At 43.6% G+C, this 20,744-nt stretch overlaps 6 protein-coding genes across 6 annotated transcripts; 5 read left to right on the top strand and 1 right to left on the bottom strand.

Moving 5' to 3' along the window:
• The first annotated feature begins 2,797 nt into the window (after window positions 1-2,797).
• On the top strand, window positions 2,798-3,744 carry F4822DRAFT_419236 (uncharacterized protein). The gene is made up of 2 exons (XM_051459594.1): window positions 2,798-2,816; window positions 2,861-3,744. Exon 2 carries the CDS (start codon window positions 3,058-3,060, stop codon window positions 3,352-3,354), a length of 297 nt encoding a protein of 98 aa, XP_051310060.1. The 5' UTR covers window positions 2,798-2,816; window positions 2,861-3,057; the 3' UTR covers window positions 3,355-3,744.
• F4822DRAFT_419234 (RNA polymerase II subunit A C-terminal domain phosphatase SSU72) lies at window positions 3,745-5,218 on the top strand. The gene is made up of 3 exons (XM_051459593.1): window positions 3,745-3,887; window positions 4,088-4,304; window positions 4,365-5,218. Exons 2-3 carry the CDS (start codon window positions 4,189-4,191, stop codon window positions 5,020-5,022), a joined length of 774 nt encoding a protein of 257 aa, XP_051310059.1. The 5' UTR covers window positions 3,745-3,887; window positions 4,088-4,188; the 3' UTR covers window positions 5,023-5,218.
• A 3,749-nt stretch (window positions 5,219-8,967) lies between these two features.
• F4822DRAFT_65317 (uncharacterized protein) lies at window positions 8,968-12,172 on the top strand. The gene is made up of 2 exons (XM_051463816.1): window positions 8,968-10,266; window positions 10,328-12,172. The coding sequence occupies exons 1-2, from the start codon at window positions 9,313-9,315 to the stop codon at window positions 12,047-12,049; spliced, it is 2,676 nt and encodes an 891-aa protein (XP_051310058.1). The 5' UTR covers window positions 8,968-9,312; the 3' UTR covers window positions 12,050-12,172.
• A 1,337-nt stretch (window positions 12,173-13,509) lies between these two features.
• Window positions 13,510-14,828, bottom strand: F4822DRAFT_440391 (uncharacterized protein; the record flags this gene model as incomplete). The annotated part of the gene is made up of 3 exons (XM_051462749.1): window positions 13,841-14,828; window positions 13,653-13,760; window positions 13,510-13,589 (listed from the first exon to the last, which is right to left on the bottom strand). Exons 1-3 carry the CDS (start codon window positions 14,559-14,561, stop codon window positions 13,510-13,512), a joined length of 909 nt encoding a protein of 302 aa, XP_051310057.1. The 5' UTR covers window positions 14,562-14,828.
• Window positions 14,829-16,767: 1,939 nt separating this feature from the next.
• F4822DRAFT_440389 (putative hydrolase) lies at window positions 16,768-18,224 on the top strand (the record flags this gene model as incomplete). Its single annotated transcript, XM_051462748.1, has 2 exons — window positions 16,768-17,659; window positions 17,717-18,224. 2 exons carry the CDS (start codon window positions 16,768-16,770, stop codon window positions 17,884-17,886), a joined length of 1,062 nt encoding a protein of 353 aa, XP_051310056.1. The 3' UTR covers window positions 17,887-18,224.
• Window positions 18,225-19,482: 1,258 nt separating this feature from the next.
• On the top strand, window positions 19,483-20,732 carry F4822DRAFT_434219 (uncharacterized protein; the record flags this gene model as incomplete). The annotated part of the gene is made up of 5 exons (XM_051461971.1): window positions 19,483-19,702; window positions 19,758-19,777; window positions 19,839-19,946; window positions 20,004-20,389; window positions 20,450-20,732. The coding sequence occupies 5 exons, from the start codon at window positions 19,483-19,485 to the stop codon at window positions 20,730-20,732; spliced, it is 1,017 nt and encodes a 338-aa protein (XP_051310055.1).
• Window positions 20,733-20,744: the final 12 nt, after the last annotated feature.

The raw sequence follows: 20,744 nt of genomic DNA, 5'->3' as shown, positions 1-20,744 counted from the left end.
GGCGGTGACGTTATTAGAGGTGCTAAGGCGGGGTGGTTCGGATTTGAGGACGTCTGTTGTGGTGGAACTACTGGAGGCGAAACGGCTGGGGATGAGTACGATGAGGACATGATGGCGGTCACTTAGGGAGGGAGACCGGAGCAATCTTCGTATGCGTACCCAAAAAAGAAAATGTTGGTGGAATTATACGCAATGCGTATATTTGCTACATTCGCGATGTTCTTCGTATCCACGGTGGAACTGCGCAACGGCGAAAGACCACACTCCTCCACAAATACGGACGCACGCACACAATGCGATTGCCGTTAATAAACTCGACCCGCAAGTTATGCCGCGATCCTGCACGATATTTGATCGAATACGGTCGACGAGTCGGGGAGAATGGCAAGATTGCCTGAATCGTATACGATATTCCGAACGGAAGTTCAACGCGCCCTCAGCGAGGTTGCGACGACGACAAAGACGTAATAAATATTTGCCTTCCTCTTCAGGGAGGTTGACTAAACTTGGTAACGTTCAATGGGGAATCGTAATACTACCAAAGTGGAGGGTATTGGAATTGGCCGCCGACTTAGTATCGTATTATATCTCGCCGTCGTGGAATTGAGGTAACCGTCTTCGAAAAATGGACGTCCGCAGCAAATGAATGAAGTATTAGCGAAGAAAAGAATGTCGCGAACGAAATCGCGGGCGCTGGCGCAAGCGATGTATGTGTAGAGGGTTTAGTGAGAATAGACTCGAGGTCTCGAATCCGAGTCTAGGTAAAAGAGAGGTCAGGTAGAAGCCCTAGCAACCCTGTAAAATATGACTAGGGTGTTTAACAAAAAGGTAGGGTAGGGGGAAGAAAAGGCATTCGTAATTCGCAAAGTACGAAAAAAATAAAATAAAAAACCATCCGCCGTACATAAAATGGTGGTAAAGTTAGGTTAGGTAGACAGGTAGGGTAAGGTTCAGGTAAGTGTAGCCCAGGTAGCCCTGAAAGTATCAGGTAGTAGTCGAAAGGAACAAGGGACTAGGGACTCGATTGTGGAGATCTGTGGGTGAGAAAGTTCGAGTGGAGATGCAGTGACTGCAGTGAGTGTACCTCCACTGTGATGATTGGGAAGGTTTAACTGGGCAATTGAATGAACTAACAGGAACTTTTAGCAGTGACTATGATTTTTTGCTCTAGGCTAAGCCGCTAGGGCCATGTACCTGCAATGATTTCAGGACTAACGGACGTAAAATCGGTAGGTGCTGCACTTTATTTAGGTACGTATTTGTACACATTAAAAGGGGTTTCAATCTCAATCAATATTTTTGGCTAGAACAAAAGAAATGATATATCAATATGAAATACAATAAAGTGAATCAAAATGTAGGCACATAGAAATACAATAGTAAAGAAATACGGACCCGACAACAAGTCATAACCCCCCTCGTAGTTTTTTTTCTCTCTTGTGCTTCTTAAGAGGAGCGGCTCCTACATATCCATTCAACTGGTTCCAAAGAGGAGTAGAATTGGTAGGTTCTGATTTTAAGCGCGCGGAACAACAACCCTACTGGCTGGATCCCTTAATTAGCGGCTCCTTGCCCTTGGTAACTCTCAGGTGGGGTTTTAGCGAATGAATGCTCGTAGATGGTACCTAAATGGTGAACGCTTAGGATGGCGCCGGTGATTGTAAGTGGTTTCTTAGTGAACAAGCACCAACCTTGAAAATCATAAAAGTCACTATCAATTACCTGAGTGGTTGAAACAAAATCCAGGCCGAGGTAAGGCGAATCTAAATTTGAAGATACCAAATTTCCTTTTAGAAATAGAATTATTTATAGGTTAAAGACGAGTATCAAAGCTATTCCATTCTCTTCGTTTAGAATAAAGAGATAGGAAATAAGAAACATTTTATGAATCAATAAACTCTATGTCGCTTTGTATAACATTTTAGAGTGTCACAATTGACTACAAATGTAAGTGACGGTTGTTGTTAGTGCTTGGATGTTTCTATTAATAGATAGACGAAGTTTTACACAGTACTGTACTTAGTATACCAAGAGAAAAAAAAGCACCTAATTCTCTATGGAACATTGACACCTCAATTTAAGATGAACTTACCTAGGTATATTATATGGAAAACCCGGATACGAAAGACAAGACTCTTACTCGGAGTATAAACTGTTTCTACTGTTTTGTTTTCATTATAATAACGAAACAAATATGATTAACAACATCCCGTATTTATGCTAGTTGTAAGTATTCCGCATGAGGGCGTAACATCGGCTCCGTTTACATACCTAAGTGAGTAACTGCAATTTGGTTACATTTTGGAAATCCCTTGCAGCCCAATAAACCGGATATCTACCTGACCCTATTACTTCGCTACTGTAGGTACCATTCTATGGTCCCGAGCTATGCGTTACCTAGAGTTATATACCTGATAGTTTCTGGAATTCTATTGATGTATAAAGTGACATGCCCAGATACACCCCGAGATATAGAATTACTTGCAGAATTATATGGAAACAGAATCAAAATTATAGAAGGTACTTACAGAGGAGAAAATTGCTTCGTCATGCTTCTCTAGCGCTCACGCCATGCAGTAACCCATCGCAATCCATTCCTGCGGACCATGCATCTAGTTAAATGGTGAAACAAGTCGGCATTCTTTGATTCGCGCCGCACACGTGACTCTTAACCGATGCTTCAATCCGTCATCGCCCTAAAGCAACGTAGACGCAGACGCAGACTTGCACACAAAAGAGCGGTCTGATATAGTAGGAATTCGGTGTTTGAATAATGAGGCTAGATGGTGAATTCTTGTTTCGTGAAGAGACACAACCTAATGTAATGTAAGACAGCTTCAGTATATATTTCAGTACGTACCTAACATTGAAGCAAGGAAAGATTAATACATATAAGTTATGTATGCAGTCAGACCGACATTCGAGTTATTTACTACAAGTATAGACTCGTCAACGAGGCTACGAATACCTACATACATATCCCAACAAATAAGGAGGATACATATGTAGGTATGTCGGACGGAATCAAGAGTTCACCATAATGAGGCAAACAAACAAATGATGGCTAAAACTTCTTCCCGTTATGGAGCCTTGGTACGTGTATTCCGGACCGGACTTTGTCTTGGTTGGATCGGATGTTGCATTGAAACGGGAGGGAGAGTTGGAGTAGGTGGGAAAATTAAGGACTCGGAGCGAGTACAGTACATTAAGTACCTAGGTATGTACGTATACTTTAGATGTGCAGATCGTGCTTCTATTTCTGGATCCCACCATTTTTTTAAACTCTCTCCTATTGCCTTGAACTTTGCTGTTACTACGTATGTCGGGCGCCGAGCTACGGTAGTGGAAGTGTGACCGCATATGATGGAATCATCCTATTGGTTAAAAAGTCTCTTCCACCGCAATTGTTGGAGTCATTCTCTCGTTTGTTTCACATTTCCTGCACATGTTGTGAAACCTTAGGAAAGCCAATTATAATGGTTATATATCATTTGGCAAATTTCAAACAGCAAGATGAATTCAGGCTATCTCACATTGACATGCAAACGCATTTTGTTGGAAAAATGATGATTTTCATTCGGTTGTATCAGGTAGAGCGAAGAAACATTTGAAGGTTGCATTCTTTTACGACATATGTATCCATGTATTGTTTATGTAATTACATATGTAGATCCTATCAAGATCCGCCAGATCCAATAACATTTGATTATATAATATCATCCCGGAATAATTATATACCGGTAAATCGCGTATGGCAAAGCACGGTGATAGCAAAGCAAATCCTTGTTCTTCACTTCCATCATCAATTTCCTTGAATCTGAATCGACTTCCTTCCATTCAACTATTGCAAATCATAAAACCCTACAGTAATTTATTCCTATCTAAAGGTGCGTAAATAAAATAAAGCCATTGTATTCCTTCCTCGCTACATCTAATGATGAAAATCAATATTGGAGCTGTCTGAACTTTTATGTTGACACTCTTTTATTACCTTACGCAACTTTTCTGAATGTTTCAAATATTTCAAACTATTCCTCTGGTCACCTAACCACCCAGCGCTTCACGCGACTAACACCTCATTTACCAGTTCGTTGATTTAATTTGCGATTTCGACGAGCATGCGAAGAACCTTTCCATCATTCATATAGCCCATGGAATCACGGTGAAGGCGATATCCAACGAACCAAAATGGAGGCCGCAAATGGTACTTCTGCGACCGCCGCCCCGGCAACCAACGGAGAACGGGAAGATCCAGGTGGTTTCAAGCTTAAGTTCTGTACGGTTTGTGCGAGCAACCAAAATAGGTACGAGATTTTTCCCATTGCAGCCATCTACGTCGAGAAGGCTAACAAACAATTATAAAGATCTATGGAAGCGCATCTCCGTTTGTCACAGGCACATTATCCTGTTATTTCTTTCGGCACAGGATCTCTCGTTCGATTACCTGGTCCCTCAATCACACAACCTAATGTCTACCAATTCAACAAGGTATCTTACGATGCGATGTATAAGGAATTGAACGAGAAGGATCCCCGATTATATACCGCCAACGGTCTGCTTAACATGTTGGGAAGAAATCGACAAGTAAAATGGGGTCCCGAACGGTGGCAGGATTGGCAGGTTGGTATTCCTAGAACTGAACATGCTTCCGACCGGGGAAGTGAAGGAACAGAAGGTGGTGTAGTAGATGTAGTCATCACTTGCGAAGAGAGATGCTGGGACGCGGTAATAGATGACCTCCTTAACCGAGGATCTCCTCTGAATCGGCCAGTCCACGTCATCAACGTTGACATTAAGGATAATCACGAAGAGGCTTCTATTGGAGGACGTGGCATCCTCGATCTTGCAGACTCTTTAAACGCCGCCGCTAAGGAGGAACGAGAGAGCGTTGGACCTGTCGCGTTCGATATGGCAAGTGCTGCTAGCAGAGCCTCATTTGATGAACGTGTACCGGAGATCATTGGAGAGTGGCAGGAGAGATGGCCGAATTTACCGGCAACATGGACACTGGCTTGGTTTTAAGGTTATGGTTATGGATTTTCCTTGTTGATGATACCCCGGGATAAACGTTTTCTTTTTTTCGTCACTGGCGATTTGATGGCAATGAGGATTTGGCCATGTTTCTAGCATGTGCGTACGGGTTCAAGCAGTAGATATGGCTTGATCTTGACACAAATGAAATACGACGTTGCCTATATAAACAGAAGATGCTTTCACCAGTCTCGTGATGTTTTATTCCATGGCTAACGTTTAAACGCCAAGCAACTATTTAGAATGCGGCTCTGGTTATTGCTGGTCAGTTATGCCAAGTTTGCAAGGCTTCATCCATGCAAGGTTCAATACCCGGGTGTGGTAGTCATGGATAATTCCGACTCGGGGGTCGAGAAACATAAAAACAACCATCAGGTAATGCCCAGCGCTCTTCAATTGAGGCTCAGGCTCACAAAATAAGGGAACGCCAAAGGATCCAAGTCGATTCCAGCCAGGTCCTGAATATTGAAGGATTCAGCTCAGATGCAGAAGCATCCTACTCGAACGAGAGGGAGGCTAAAACAAGACATGAAACGAAATCCCTTCGCTTTTTTCTCCTTTACACTCCGCTGGTTGATTATAACCAAACACGTCTCTTCGTGGTTAACTGGACACAAATAAAATAATATAGCATGATTTGAACGGCCAGCAAAATATGCTGGATGAATCTATCTAGCCTCGGGCTTCAAGTTTATGGCAATGACTGTCGCGCCCAACTAGATCCGAGTCTGGCTACTGAGGTAGAATGTAGGAGACAAAATGATTGAACAGACATGGTAACAAACCTAGAAACCATTCAAATATTCAAAGTCCCTTCCTCCCATAAGCCGCTAACTTTTTCCTCTTTTACTGTCCATAACAACCTACAAACAGAAGCAATCGTCACCATTTTTATCTTCGACATACACGCAACCTTCACCGTAAGCCATAACCATATTTTCTTCAATAGTATGTTTTTTAATTACATCTGATCGAGTAGTGGGTAAAGGTGAATTACTTCGGATGCGGAAAGCGAGTCTTTCGCCCTCGGCGACGCACAAACGATACGATGGTTCGTTGAGAGCGTTGACTTCAAGTAACTACATCCCACTCAGGCTTAGTATTTCTCTCGTTTGGCTGACTACGAGCTAATATAGAGAAATCTGCACGTACATTTAACTTTTCAATAATTTTCTAGTCTTCTTGTTGCTGTTGTTGTTGCTGCTGCGGTCGGTACCGTTGACGTCGTCGTTCCCAGTTATTTTCTCTAATTTCGAGGTCGTAATCCTCTAGCCGTCTGTTGAAAGACTGTACATAGTCGTGGAAGTTTATCAGAGAACAACATGATGTCCAACAACCACGTTATCATATCCATGAGTGAACTTAATATATCGAAGAATAATGCTGTAATAGAGAGGAATGACATTATGGCATCGACGAATGACGACATGGGTTCGATTTCGAGGGGATAGCTGATGAAGGAAGAAGAATACCTAGGGAGCATCTTCTATTGAAGATGTTTTTTATACTGAGGTTCAGGCAGCGGCGAGGCTGGAGAGGCCTGCTGCCTAGAGGATGTATATCGAGGTAGTCACCGGGAAACATTTACTCTTATACCTTGTTGTATCATATCTGAAGATCTAGGTGCAACAATTCTACCAATCACAGGGTGTATATCCTCAAATTCTCGTTGTATAATAGAGCTATGCTATCAACACCGCCCTTCCCATGGTTTTAGTTCGAAGCTGATACTTGATGAGCTAAGTAGTCCTGCATGAGAGCCAGTTTCTGTATATCTTTAGGTTTTCTATCGTTCTTCTGCCTAAACTTATCGTCATGGCAAAGTTGATAATAGGTATTGATTGGTTGGTGAACGACGAGGCGAGTGACAGATGTATGGTGTTGTGATATACTAATGTTGTGTTAGGTTACGAGTTATAATTCATAAAGGAGGTTACAGATAAAGCTATTAAGTGTTATAATATAAAGCTTTATATAGATGGCCAAAGCTTATGATCGTGAATCTAGACCGTTGGTTCTAAACTTATCCTTGTGTTATGTTATTGCACTGTGCTGGTTGGGTTTGATAACTTGAATTGGTTAAATATTTTGATTAATGTAAATAGGGGTAACTCTAGCCCTATCCGACGCTATAATTCGGAGGCGGTTAGCACCCGGGCACCGAAGCGCGCGCGACGGGAAATAGTTAGAACCACTGGAATAGCTGAATAGTTACCATAAAAGCCAATGAATAATAAAAATTGGATATCCTGGGCTGACTTGCATCTAACCTAACCAACTTTACGTATTTATGTGTCCGCGTATACAATCAATCGGTCAGTTCATTAGAGTGGACAGTGCTGACAGAAGGAAATCCCAAATTCCCATCAATTATTCCTCTCCTTCTCTTTTGGATGGGGAAATCTGACATGTCTAAAAAGACCCCGCGAAGCCGCATCATCATGAATCGGGGTTAAACAAGATAGGAATTTGGATTGTCGATCCTCCTAATCTCGATCTTTCCTATGCTGCCGTCAGCGGTCGAGACTCTATGAGGCCGCCTTTGACGATCTCCCTTTTTTTTTCGACAAGAAAAAAAAAAAGAAGTCTGGGACCGAGAAGAACGGGGGACCGGACTTCTAGAATGCAAATAATAATCGTTACATAGTTACTAGGTATTTACGGATGATTCCGAACCAGTCATAAAAGATGAAGAGGGTCAAGAGGCTGGTGAAAAAAAAGTGTGAATTGTGTGAAATTGTATGAGGGAAAGGTCAAAGTGGATGGCGCAGCATATTTTAATCTTAAAACCCACATCCCTATATTCGGTTGTGATCCATGTACCTTTGCGTCTTGAAGGAAGTATACGATCCCTGCAGATGCATGTGGGAATACTTTCATTGGTACTTGTACACATTTAAATGTACTATGTAACATCACTACGCCCATTGATGAGAATGGATCAAGGAAAAAAAGCTTAGTTTAATAAGGCAACGAAGATTACGACTATACTTATTTCGTCTCGCATTTCATTTCCAGATATAATTGACAAATACTTCTGTAACTTTTGTGAATGTTCTGAATATTTAATGCTTCAAATGTGCATATTATATACATGTACATAATATACATATGTATATGAATACTTGAGCAGATACATTAGACTATTAATTCAAGGTTAAGGAGATAAGGGTAAGGGAATACTTAAATGTAGTATATAGCATTAGATTCACAAGTAATTGATCCAGTCACCCATTCGCCATTCCAAGTCAGGTACGAATACCCCTGTCAAACGTTCTAAATGGTCTCCGCCCCCTTTCCCAATTGGTCAGAATCCCCATCATACCCCCTGTCACCCCTGTACCAAGTCCCTCCCTCGTCTTACTTCAACCGCTTTTGAGGTTTCATTCATGCTTCCACCATCTTTTTTTTGATGCTCGATACAATACTTTCTCCCACGAATTTCAATCTCCCACCTCCCGCCTATCTCCACGAAACCTCCGCGTATTACTGTACATACAGAAATACTCACACATTCTTTTTGTGTTGTATCTGTTGTACTACGTACATAGACAATCCTCCTTGGAACGATCATCCCATCCCCCCAGCTGAGGATCTGAGACGTTACTAGCCACAACTAACATACGTTCTTTTTTTTACTCCTAGTCTGTCGACGGAGTTGCTTTTTTCCCTCCCTTCTCAAATTTCCCCCTGGTTGAGGATTTTCTCTCCCTTACCTTAATCTTTACTTTCTTTTCGACATTGATCGTGCGTATTGGCACGTGGAATAGGTAGACCAGCATTAATTCCGAACCGTCCACTCGTGTTACGATTGCACTACATCGTTGTTAGCGACTTACCCAACTTTCCGGCTTAGCACGGCGTTAATTTCTATCAAATCCGACTTGCGCCTCTTTGCCTTTGTAAGACAAAGTTGAATCGATCTTTCGATATCGCTTCGGTGTCGTCCCTCGCTTAACCATTAATAACCGACCGTCTTTACATGGATTGAATAGGGGTATAATATCGGACTTGCGATCACAGTAGAGCAACAGTCAAGGAGAAGAGAAAGAAGAATTTGGGGACTGGCCAACTACCGGATTGATTGATAAAAGCTGAACTAGATATCTAGGGGGAACTAGCAGCATTGGGTCATTCGACTAGACTAAGCTGGGTTGGATTTGAGACATCGACTGCCGTCTCAATTCCTCCTTTTGGCCGCGTGGCGCGCGTAGTTCCCGCCGCCTTTGTTGTTTATTGTAAAGAAGACCGAACCTTCGCATACCATCCACCAACTTTACTATGAATACTCGAAATGCGCCGGTCTCCCCTGTTTCTGTAAGCGCTAGAAGCGTATGGTCCGACGCTCGAGGTCCAGTTTCTCCTCCCGACTCTAGCGATTCCAACGGGAATATGAATGGCTTCCCACCCGGCCCAAGAAGTGTTGGTGGTCCTTCGCCACCACCTTCGGTAGGACGATCCAGTGCTTACGCCGGAAGCGAAAGTGGAAGGAGTATACGCGAAGAGAATGAAGCAGTTCTAGGAGAACATTATATCGCTCTTAAGAGATATCTATCGTCGACGTCTAAAGATGGCAGAGCAAATCCACCCCCTAACAAGGCACGCGACAAATTATTGCGACTGTCATCCGTTCAATTCCTCGAATTATCTACCGATGTTTTTGACGAATTGATGCGACGACAGGCCTATAGCCGAAGACCACCTAATGCTCCCCCAAATGTTGGTCCGCCGTCCTACTTATTACCCGAAGACACCTTCCACCCGAAGCGTAACCAAGCACGTCAGAAGTTGTCAACTTTGGGTTCACCGAGATTTAGGGATTTGGCGACCGATGTATTCTGTGAATTGGAAAGGCGAATTCCTCGTTTTATTGCTGGTGATATACCACGAATGAGTACTCCTGGAATGCCTGGAAGTCGAGCCGGTACACCAATTAGTAGTATGGGACCTAGAGGACCGAATGGTATGCGACGACCATCCGACGCGAGTTCTATTCGCTCAGCAGCTCCAAGAATAACAGGCGACTATCCTGTACCTCCATCTCCCGGCCTTCCGAATGGCAATTTCGATCGACCGCTCCCCAAACAATTCCAGAGCAATACAATCGTACCCAACAAAAGTACTATGGTTGAGGAAGATGATGATCTAGGCGGTTCTAGTAGTGGTGAGAATGAAGGATTCAGATCAGTCAACCGAGCAAGTAAAAGAAGTACAGGAACAAATGGTATATCTGACGTAAGTTTCCATCGCTTCGACTAACCGAACCGAATTGCCAACTGATGCGTTTTTTTTCTAGGTGGATAAGAAACTTATCGACGACTACCAAAACCAAGTGCGAGAACTACGAGAAAAGCTAGATAGCATGGAAGATCAATTGAAGAAAAAGGATGACGAACTTAATCAATTAATGGATGGCGAACGATCTCGTGCGACGGCCTCGAATCTAGAAAAGAAAGAGTGGGATGACTTGCGAACAGGTCTCGAAGACAAGTTGAACGACGCGCAAGGTCTTAATGACTCGTTGCGGGACGAACTCGATAGAGTACGAGACGACCATGCTATGGAGACACGCAAATTAAGAGAAGAGATCGAAGAAGCTCAAAACAACAGGGGCGTCGGAGGTGATTCCGACTTAATCAGGGAGAATGAAGAATTGCGAATGGCGCTCGAAGAGCAACAACATGTGACAGAAAGTGTCAGACTTGAAGCTCGACAATTCTTGGAAGAGATGAAGGTATTATCGCAACAACATAGTCCATCTTGGGAGAGACAATCCGAATTAGAGAAAACGGTTGAACGACTCGAGCAAGAAGTCCGGGATTGGCGAAACCGATACGCCCGAACTAAGACTCAACTTCGCAGTATGCGTGCCTCGTCAACAGCTCTTACGATTGACCAAGATGTGGCCAAATATGTTAGAGAAAAGGGTTTCACCGAAGAACATGGCCTCGTCAAGGATGTTCACGTCACCAAATTCCAAATCGCCGTCGATGAATTACTACAGCGATCTCGAACCGACGACCCTGAAAAGGTAATCGATTCTATGAAATCGGTTATCGTTAGTGTCCGTCGTATCACTAAAGATGTCGATGAGTCGCAGCTGAATGATGGAGAATTGGTCCAACAACAAACGAAACTTAAGAGCCGAGTTTCTGCCACTGCTAACAATTTGATTACTGCGTCCAAGAATTTTGCGTCAAGCGCTGGAATTTCCCCAGTTTCCTTACTTGATGCCGCCGCTTCTCATCTTGTTGCCGCTTTGGTAGAGTTGTTGCGACATGTCAAAGTACGCACCACGCCCGCTGACGAGTTAGAGGAAGAGGATGATGGAACAATTACGCCAGTCGATTCGACTGGACTTTTCTCGAACCGTACTACGACGACGCAACAAGATGCGTTTCTGAAAGCGCAAGAATCACCCCTCGTACCACCTCCACCTTTCCAAGGTCTACGAGCAGGAATGCGTGATAGTGCCAATTCCTCTGCGTATAGCCCTGTTAGTTCGCCACGGGAATCTAGTGAACGATATAATGGTGGTGTAAATGGGATGTCTTACATGGGCCTGAATAAGAATTTACCTACCCCTCCTAATGGCCTCGGACGACAGGATATGAAAAATGAAGACTTGAAGATCTATTTGGAAGACCAGACCGAGATTATGGTTCAGACTATTCAAGGGCTAGTCGGTTCCATTCGTGGCGATGCGCCTATCCAGCAGATCAACGATGAAATCACTACTATTGCTGATATTGTCGGTAAAGTTGTGATGCAAACTGAGGATTACGGAAATGGTGGCGATATGACCGACCGTCTTTCCGCTTGTCGTCAACGATTACTCGAAGCTGGCGAGCAGGGTAAGGACCTAGCAGCTCGTGGTTTAGGCGAAAATGACCGGGAATGGCGTATGTGGACACAAACCCTTCCACCTATTGCCTTTGAAATCGTCCGCGAAACCAAGGAATTAGTTCAACGAATCGATCGCCTAGTTATGTCACCAACAGCAGACGACTTTTCTTAGAAGGAATGTACGAAGCGAACGAGGTTTACGCCGTTACTATTACCGCCGTTACGTCTCTGTTATTAATTTCCGACTTCTTCTCTTTTCTTTCTAACTTATCTATTTTACATTTTTATCATTTTCCTACCAGGCCTCGATCAGATACCCCAAGAGCTTTTTTGCTTTGATGGATCGTATAGAGCTAGTTGTCTGCGTTTTTCAACTTGACTTTGTTACCTAACTTACCTGCCGAACAATTATTCTCGAATGGACGGACATATGGAACGGGACGACTTAAGTCGATACGACGACACGTTGTTTTTCAAAATCCTAGAATACCGGTATATACTATATCTACCTAACCTAACTCAACATGTTTTAACATTAATCGATTCCTATCCATCCGCACTCCCGATGCCATTCTATCTATCAATTCAATCGTGGACACCAACCGACCGGAGAAACGCGAGCGGATCAAACCGGGATAGGAATCATATTTTCTTTTTCACATTTTTATCATCACGTTGACGTCTTATTCATGCAATATCTTGACGGACAACAGGGGTATTCTCGGTAGGGGAGGAAAGGAGATGTAGCTAAGGGGGAAGACTTGCTTGCGCACGTAGAAGATGGCTTTTTTAACGGGGTTTCTTGTTACGACATGAGTCCCGAGGAATGTTTTTCTCGTCACTTGGAGGGGCAAGGGCTTTGCTTGGCATGAGGTGATGGAGGGTATGTCATGCGAAAGAGGTGACGATTACGGATGAAGATACATAAAGCCACCAACTATAGCATATCATCAATTGTAGCATAGACGAGAGTAGCAAGCAAGCAAACAAACAATTAAAGGGACTTGGTGGATTGCTAAGTCAATTGACTATATACAAAGACAGGTTTTCGGTTGTAATGAGTGTTTCTAGTGGTGACTAATGACCGGAAGTGAGCGGTGGTGTATTATCCATCTCATGTTGGATTGGGTATTAGGTATCATTGAATTAGGTATATCTCAAACGCCCCATCAAAGACTTTGTCGACCCCACCACATGTGGTACATCTTCAATCCTCCCGTATGCCGATGATATCATCGCATCTCTCACAAGGTCACTTCATTGCTCACCCCGGGTGGAAAATCGTGGATTGAAGGGCAGTGGAAAACAGAATCTCCTAAACTGCACCCAAGATCGATCCAGCAACCGGTCATGATACCGCATGTAATGAGTGCAACTCCTATCATAACCAATTTACCGCCGTTACCCAATCGAGGATAGCATTCGCAGTGAGTGGTGGCAGACCACACCTAGCTGATCATGATACCGCAGGTCATGATGCGCCTTCGGTCATGACTAATTTGCCTCGTTCGCGCACACCTGATGTCTCTGACTGCCAGGTGGGAATATATCGCGGGTGTGTTACCACCGTTTTGAGGTCTGATCCTTCGGTGGTACTGCCCTTTCGCTCTCCAGACTCCTAATTCCCAGGTATCACCAGATACAGTCAGCTTTCGTCCTCACCTCGGCACGCTGGTCCTGCGTCTTTTCGTGGCGTAATCGATCTGTCTCTTCTTTCTATAATTTCTCTTCGTTAGTATCTCGAACGACGACTATTCGTTTTTTTTTCTACTTACTCTTCAAAGTGTCCTGCTGAGAATCAAGATAGAAGAAGGCTGTATAGTCGATGGAGCGGGTGTCCGAGTCATACAGAGAATTTCGCACACGCTGTAGTGGTGAAGGCACTGGGAACTCGAAATCAAATGGCGGCAAACCGACTCTTCACCAAATAGTACACCTCGACAAAGCACAGTCTAGGAAATACTATCTCGACTTCCTCTCCTCGAATTCAACCCTGAGCCCACCGCTTCCCGTGAGGAACTTGAGGACTTGCGATGCCGCCCTGGCATCAGTGGGTGTGGTGCCAGAAGCTCGCGTGGTTGCTGCGGTTCCTGCTCTAGTCGCGGGCGAATACTTGACGGCGGACGTGGTCGCAATCCTGGCTCGGTGAAACTCCGCAACCTGTGATGGTATTGAAGATCATCCTCGACAGTTCCCCTCCTCAGAGGCGGTCGTGGAGCTGGGATGGGGATTGGAGCGGATGATGTTGGGAGAGGAGACCGGGGACGAGGGATAACTCGTGTCCCATTCCTATGACTGGCTTCCTCAGCGACTATTTCTGTCGGTTCGACCTGTGTGGCCGGGGATAACGGCAGTAACGGGAGCTCGACTCGCACGCTTTCGTTCATCTCTATCGATTTGCTACGATTTAGTTCTGGCGTCGTCAAGCTCCTGTTCCGATGCTGTTGTCGTTGCCTTTCGAGGTCGGATTCTTGTCGAGCCAGGTCGTCATGGAGAATGGGAAGAAGTTGTGCCCAACGTGCCCGGCACTCCTCGGTGCTTCGGCGTGTCCAGATCATTTGTGCAACATCGTCCCAGTGGTTCACGCCATGTCGAGCGACACCCTGCTTTAAGATGTGGTCTTCGATCTCGGACCAGCTGGTCCTAGATTCTGGTGAATGCTCCTGGGGCGTGTTGGAGGACATGTTCTGTCATGTCTTTGCCAAATGAAAACGGTGATTGGTGTGCTGCGGTTACGTTGGTGTTTAAATAGAGGTTCAGGTTTAACTCTTGCTGAACCTGTTAACTGGTCTCTATTTATTCTTTCTCTGATGGATGGATATTTAGATGAGTTAGGCGAATTGGGTGAATTGGGTGAACTGGTCAATAGATGAATGGGTTGATGGTCTGATGGTCTGATGTTGAGAATGAAGTGAAGTGAAAGGATGAAGAAGAGATGTCCCAATCATGGCATTTTATACTCGTCGTTCACCTTGCTCCTACTCTCAGATCTCTCTCATTTATACTTTGGTGAGGGTATCACATGGACGATATGATGTCAGGGGAATGAAAGTAAGTTTCTTGAGTGCATATGTAAAAAGGGTCTCGACCCTTGATATGACTTTTATTGAAGCCTATTTAAACTTCGCGTACCTAGATCTTACAAGCATATCTTAGATACACTCAATAGACTGAGGTTAATATTTATAAGGTTTCCTTTTGTATCGTGCGTAACTTTTGGTGTAGCACTGGACTCACCACCTTGACCTGTTCGTGCCTAACTTGGCACTCATCATTGTTGTCAATACCTTTCAAAAGTTGAGTGACATACTGTATGTGGCTCTTACTTTGTAATTCATACTTCAATAGTTCGAAAAGATAACCGAGCGCCATTCTCGAGGGTTCCTGAAATTTGACTGGAAACCTCCTACTACCACTATGGTTACATTAATCCTAACTTACATATATCCTTCTAAAACTTCTTTGTTGGCATTATCCCCTAAGGAAAGTACGCGTGGCTCTTTATTGAGCTTTTTAGTGATGCATGTTCCAGCAACGTAGTTATGACCATCGCAACATCTCGAAATGATGTCGCGCTTTTCTACAACTCTGAGATGAGCGAGGCAAGAACAGGGAATCGAGAGGGGTTTGAATGATATTAATTCTTGACTAGATGTGCCTCTGACGTTTTCCCACCATAGCGTTTGAGTCATTTCTTAGCCAACTCACATATGAGATTTCTGAACGATTCAGAAGGCAGAGACAACGACGCATGATTTTTGCCAACACTCGGTTTTGCTTTCTGGGTTACTTCCCTTATAGAATTGTTCTTTGCTCATTTTGATTCCTCATATTGTTGTTTATTCTAAGGTGGAAAGACCTTTAATCATTTTTTCTCGTGGCGGAAAGAAGCTATCATCTGTGCAACGTCAACCACGGGGGAGTCAGTCTTCATTACGGTGACCTTAAAGCGAAAAGTTTGAAATTCTTTACGAAATATTAATGATTACCTAGACAAACATAAACCGCGGGTTTACTAGCTCGTTACTCATCAATACTTGGATATTATTGTGACTGGAGGTTCGATGTCCAAGTTCACACGCTTGTCGACAACTAGCTTCCACCATATTGTAGCCTTTGAATAATTCCACGAAGTACAAAAGTTCCATTTACTCTAAATACCTAATAGCGAAAGAAAGACTTCTACACCATCCCAGTGATTTATGAGCTCTTACCCCTGGTTAGATGCCAAGCTTCGTCCTATCCAACCGCACACTAGGCCCCGATGGTGGAGTCTTACTTTTGGGCTTATTAATTCCCCAGTTACCTTGATGACTCGAGTTTATTCCATTTAGTTGGATAGTAGCTGATTATGTAGATGAGATGAAGAGCCTGAAGATGGCATTTCGAGTCCCCTGGTTTAATATTATTACTTATCTATGCCTGCGTGCGATGCGAAGGCCGCTATTTTGAGAGCGAAATGGCATCTCCAGTTATACCCGGGAGAACTATCCGACGACCTTGTTCATCTTATAAATCAAGCCCTTTTGCTTGCGAAAACGCATCAACCAACACATTAACTCGAAATAAAGTTGGCAGTAATTTACAATTGTCCCCTGTTCATGGTCCCATCGCCTGTGATATTACATGTTCTCGGAGGATAATTAAAGATATTCTATACCTTTTTTGGCGACCCCATAATTATCATCTACTTCTATGTAATTATCATTGCTAAGCTATGTCAAGAGCCCCTACACGTCACAAGGGCGGCCAAATTGGCCGGAATCTGTTGTAGCGGTATTTGATATCCTATAAGAGTACTGGAAACCCCCAAGTCATGGAGTATTCCGCAGAGCCTCAGCGCAGAGCCGCAGTAGGAAGTTACTCAACTCGGAACCTCAGTTGTACGCCATGCATTTCGCCAAGTTAGCTTTGCCTTTAGTGGCAGCCATAGCTACTCAAGCCACGGCAGATTTGATACCATGGGACAGCTGGGAACATGGGCGTGTCGCTCTCGAGGATGTTAGCATTCACTTCCGCTATGCTGGCTCTGGTCCCCCGTTGCTACTTGTCCATGGAAATCCTCAATTCAGTTTAACCTGGCAATTTATCGGCCCCATTCTCGCACAGGACTATACCGTCATCGCGGCAGATAACCGTGGCGCCGGCGACTCCAGCATACCCCCCGATGGCAACTATAGCGCGACGGCTTCCGCCGCTGATTTAAAAGGTGTCTTGGACTTCCTAAACATCAGCTCAACATATGTCTTCTCCCACGACAAAGGCGCAGGAATGGCCTTCGCCCTGACCGTCCAATATCCAGATCTCGTTAAAAAACTAGGCGTTTCTGAGTACGCACTCCCAGGTTTCGGATACGAGGAAGCCACCAATCCCGGACCTTTCTGGGATTTATACCAAAACCCTCAATTGTCTTTCTTCCAAATACCAGATTTTGCGGAGTTCTTGATGAGTGGCAAGGAGAAGCAATTTCTGGAGTGGTATTTTTACCACCAAAGTTATTCTGGTGTGACATCGTTCTCCGAGGACACGGTTAATAGGTATGCGACTAGTATCGCGAAACCTGGGTTTTTGAGGGCAATGTTGGGTCCATTCACTACGCCTGCGATTAATGCAGATAGGTCGTTCTTCAAGGGGACTGTCGGTGTGAGTCCGTTAAGTACACCGACGCTCGCGCTGGGTGGAGAGGCGAGCTTTGGGTTGATACCAATAATGCAACAATTCTGGGGCTCAGTGGCAAGCAATTTAGAGATTGATGTTGTCCCGAAGGCAGGACATTGGATTGGTAAGTCACGATTCTTAGCTAAGGGTCTATAGATGTGACTAACATGCATTGATGTAGCTGATGAGAACCCCGTTTGGGTTGCAGATCGTCTCCAAAAATTCTTGGCGAATGACTCCTCCCCTCTAGAGGCTGTCGACTTGTCATATCTCAAGGATAGAGTCACGTTGAAGGTGGGCTATTACGGGACACTGAGAAATGCTGCTTTAGGAGGATTGACGGTATCGTGATCGTATGAATATCGCCGGAGGGGGGGGAGATATGAACCTGGAGATTGATTTCTAGATGGTGGTACTGGAAAAGAGAAGGGAGAACCCCATGATCTGCTTGTCCCCCCCTATTTCATGTGATCACGTGATCAGCACCCCTTTTTCCTACGACTGCTACAAATTCATGAGCATCCTATTCAAACAACAACATTAATTTTCAACGAGAAATATACGATTTAATCGCTTAGACGTTTCGAAGTGCATCAGGCTGTCTTAGTGTTTGGATCTTTGAGAGTGGGTGGCTATAGCTGAGTGAAGGGCGAGAGGTCTAGGCGATAATCAACCATAGTCATTCATCTGAGGTAATTCTCATGAAGATTTCTATGGGATAAAATCGTGGTATGCATGAAGTTATCAATCTCATTAGGGGGAACTTGCTGGTCTAACATACCTAGGTAATTATTAGAAAATATCGAAGTGCTATAAATAGAAACGCTACCTAGTTGTTATCTAACCAACAATATTGCTTACCCTAGCTTCTTATATTCCAAGTTGTTACCACGACATCATTGATTAACTAAGATCTTTTACCATTATGGAAAATACTTCTAATCACTCCAATTGAAATTCTAGGGATGAACGCCCTCAATTGCGACTTCAACTCTGCGCTTCCACCGGCGGGATTGTATACAGAATTGATTCCTCGTTTTTGGCGGAGTTAGGTATTATTAGGCGAGATGGTGAGATTTAAGTAACATACGTCAAGAAATATCAATCCTGTCTACTTAAGTAGGTATCTAAGCCGTTCTTTATATTCAGTCAACCTATCCTCCGTTTTCTACCGGGGTCGGGAAATCATTGCCCCTTAAGTAAATCCGCAAGGATCCGGAATCCCTTCACCTTCACACTTCTTGTCTAACCTCAAAATATACTACTTCTATGTCCGCATACACTCGCAATTGTTAAAATATTCTGTGAGGTTTCGCCTTCAGAGGCTAACATGTGGATTTAAATGTTTCTGTTTTTATTCAATAGCTAAATTCTGTGCATTTATTACCTAAGTTATTGTGTTCTTCCAAGGTTGCTTAATGGACTCGATTGCCATTGCCCACGATCCAGTCAATAGGATCTACAGAACATCAGTAAGTATTTCATGTGAATATTTGACTTGATCAACCTGATCTCAATAGTATGAACGAAAACGAATGAATTCCGGTGCCGAATAACGGCGCTGTTATCCAAATTCGCCGGTTTCCCAACAATTAATAGGTACCTAACACCCCGGTCCATCGTCTAGACTGACGAATCCTATGATACAGCCCATCTATTTTGAGAGCTTGATCATGTGCAACCAATCCCAATGAATTCTGCCTGGTTATTCTATCGGACGAATCTCTATATGGAATGTCTCAAGCTATTTTCTGGAAATTGTGAGATCAAGATCTGGTCATTTTTACGGGGTTTTACCTCGTGGTGGCAGGGATTATCATTCATTCCTTACATACGAATTTATTTATACTGTCGAGCGTCACGCCCAGAGAATTATCTTTTCCTTACGTCTATTTTTCTTTAAACTAATATTTTTTCCTATGTTTACCTAACGGGAGTATTGGGACTATGTTAAATTCCACTATTTCCTTGGCGCAAGATGAGATCACATTAGATGGACCAGCGGGACCACCTCCGGAAGGTGTCATACCAAATTTCGTTAACCCGCCAAACAAGACCGATCTCTCTTATGCTATCACTACTATTTGTTTAGCTATTACGACTTTTCTTGTGGTTACTAGACTCTATGCCAAGACATATTGTACAAAAGATGTTCACATTCCAGATTGTAAGTATCTCTTCTTCTAAGACTGAAGAAGGGTATGACTAACTTAATCTGCCAGTTTTATCATTCATCGCATTTGTACGTAACGCCCGAATATATCCCCTACGCGTCGTCGTACCCCTAAAACTTACATGATAAGGGTATATATTGTGGCTACGCCTATGCTTTATACGACTGTATACACGGTTCTGGCTTTTTGATTGACATTTGGAACTATCAACAAAAGGATCTACCTAAATACCTCTACGTATGTTTCCAAATCTACCCCTTCTCTTATCAACTCTGCGATACTAACAATATATAGCCTAATTACATCATCACTATTCTTTACCCCCTGGTACTTGCTTTCTTAAAAAGTGCCATCTTACTCGATTGGTGCCGAATACTCGTTCCCTTAGGAACGCGAAATCGTTTCTGGTGGATATGTCACGTTCTGGTAGTATTTAATGTGGTATTCTACGTTACTATGTTCTTTGGATGGACTTTTAGTTGCGACCCGGTGGAAAGATATTGGAAGATATATGGTCCTGGAAAATGCGTTAATTTGCTGGTCCTCGACGTGATCAATGGTGGATTCAACCTGACGACGGATCTTATTGCTTTCTTTCTCCCTCAACAGGTGATATGGAGTTTGAATATGCCAATAAAGAGATGTATTGGTGTATCTGCCATCTTTGCGATAGGACTTCTGTATGTTTCCCCCCCCCTTTCCCCTATTTCCTGAGCAATATCCTAATGGTGAATTGATAGCGCTTGCATCATCGCGACATTACGCATTCCATACGTTGTCCAAATGTATTCTTCAAACAACCTCACATATGATCTTTCTTCACTCGATCTTTGGAATTTTGGGGAGATGACATGCGGGTTTATTGTTCTCTGTGTGCCTTCGTCCATTATTGTATATACTCGCTTCAAGTCATGGCTCGGCTCAATCCCTTCAAATGAGAGAGACATTGAGGGCAAAAACAAAGACCCTTATGACTCCTCGACATTGACAGGATCAAGTTCAACAAGAGAGTTATGGGTATAAGAAGTGATTTTA

The sequence above is a fragment of the Hypoxylon trugodes genome (assembly GCF_022578975.1).
Source record: "Hypoxylon trugodes strain CBS 135444 unplaced genomic scaffold F4822scaffold_10, whole genome shotgun sequence".
NCBI lineage: Eukaryota > Fungi > Ascomycota > Sordariomycetes > Xylariales > Hypoxylaceae > Hypoxylon > Hypoxylon trugodes.
Note: the sequence above shows the minus strand (reverse complement) of the source record. Positions and strands in the feature narration are given on the sequence as shown.

Coding starts and splice junctions, on each gene's coding strand:
- F4822DRAFT_65317 (XM_051463816.1), top strand. CDS start 9,313: ATGAATACTCGAAATGCGCCGGTCTCCCCTGTTTCTGTAAGCGCTAGA. Junction 10,267..10,327: donor GAACAAATGGTATATCTGAC/GTAAGTTTCCAT, acceptor TTTTTTTTCTAG/GTGGATAAGAAACTTATCGA.
- F4822DRAFT_419236 (XM_051459594.1), top strand. CDS start 3,058: ATGATGGCTAAAACTTCTTCCCGTTATGGAGCCTTGGTACGTGTATTC.
- F4822DRAFT_419234 (XM_051459593.1), top strand. CDS start 4,189: ATGGAGGCCGCAAATGGTACTTCTGCGACCGCCGCCCCGGCAACCAAC. Junction 4,305..4,364: donor TGTGCGAGCAACCAAAATAG/GTACGAGATTTT, acceptor ACAATTATAAAG/ATCTATGGAAGCGCATCTCC.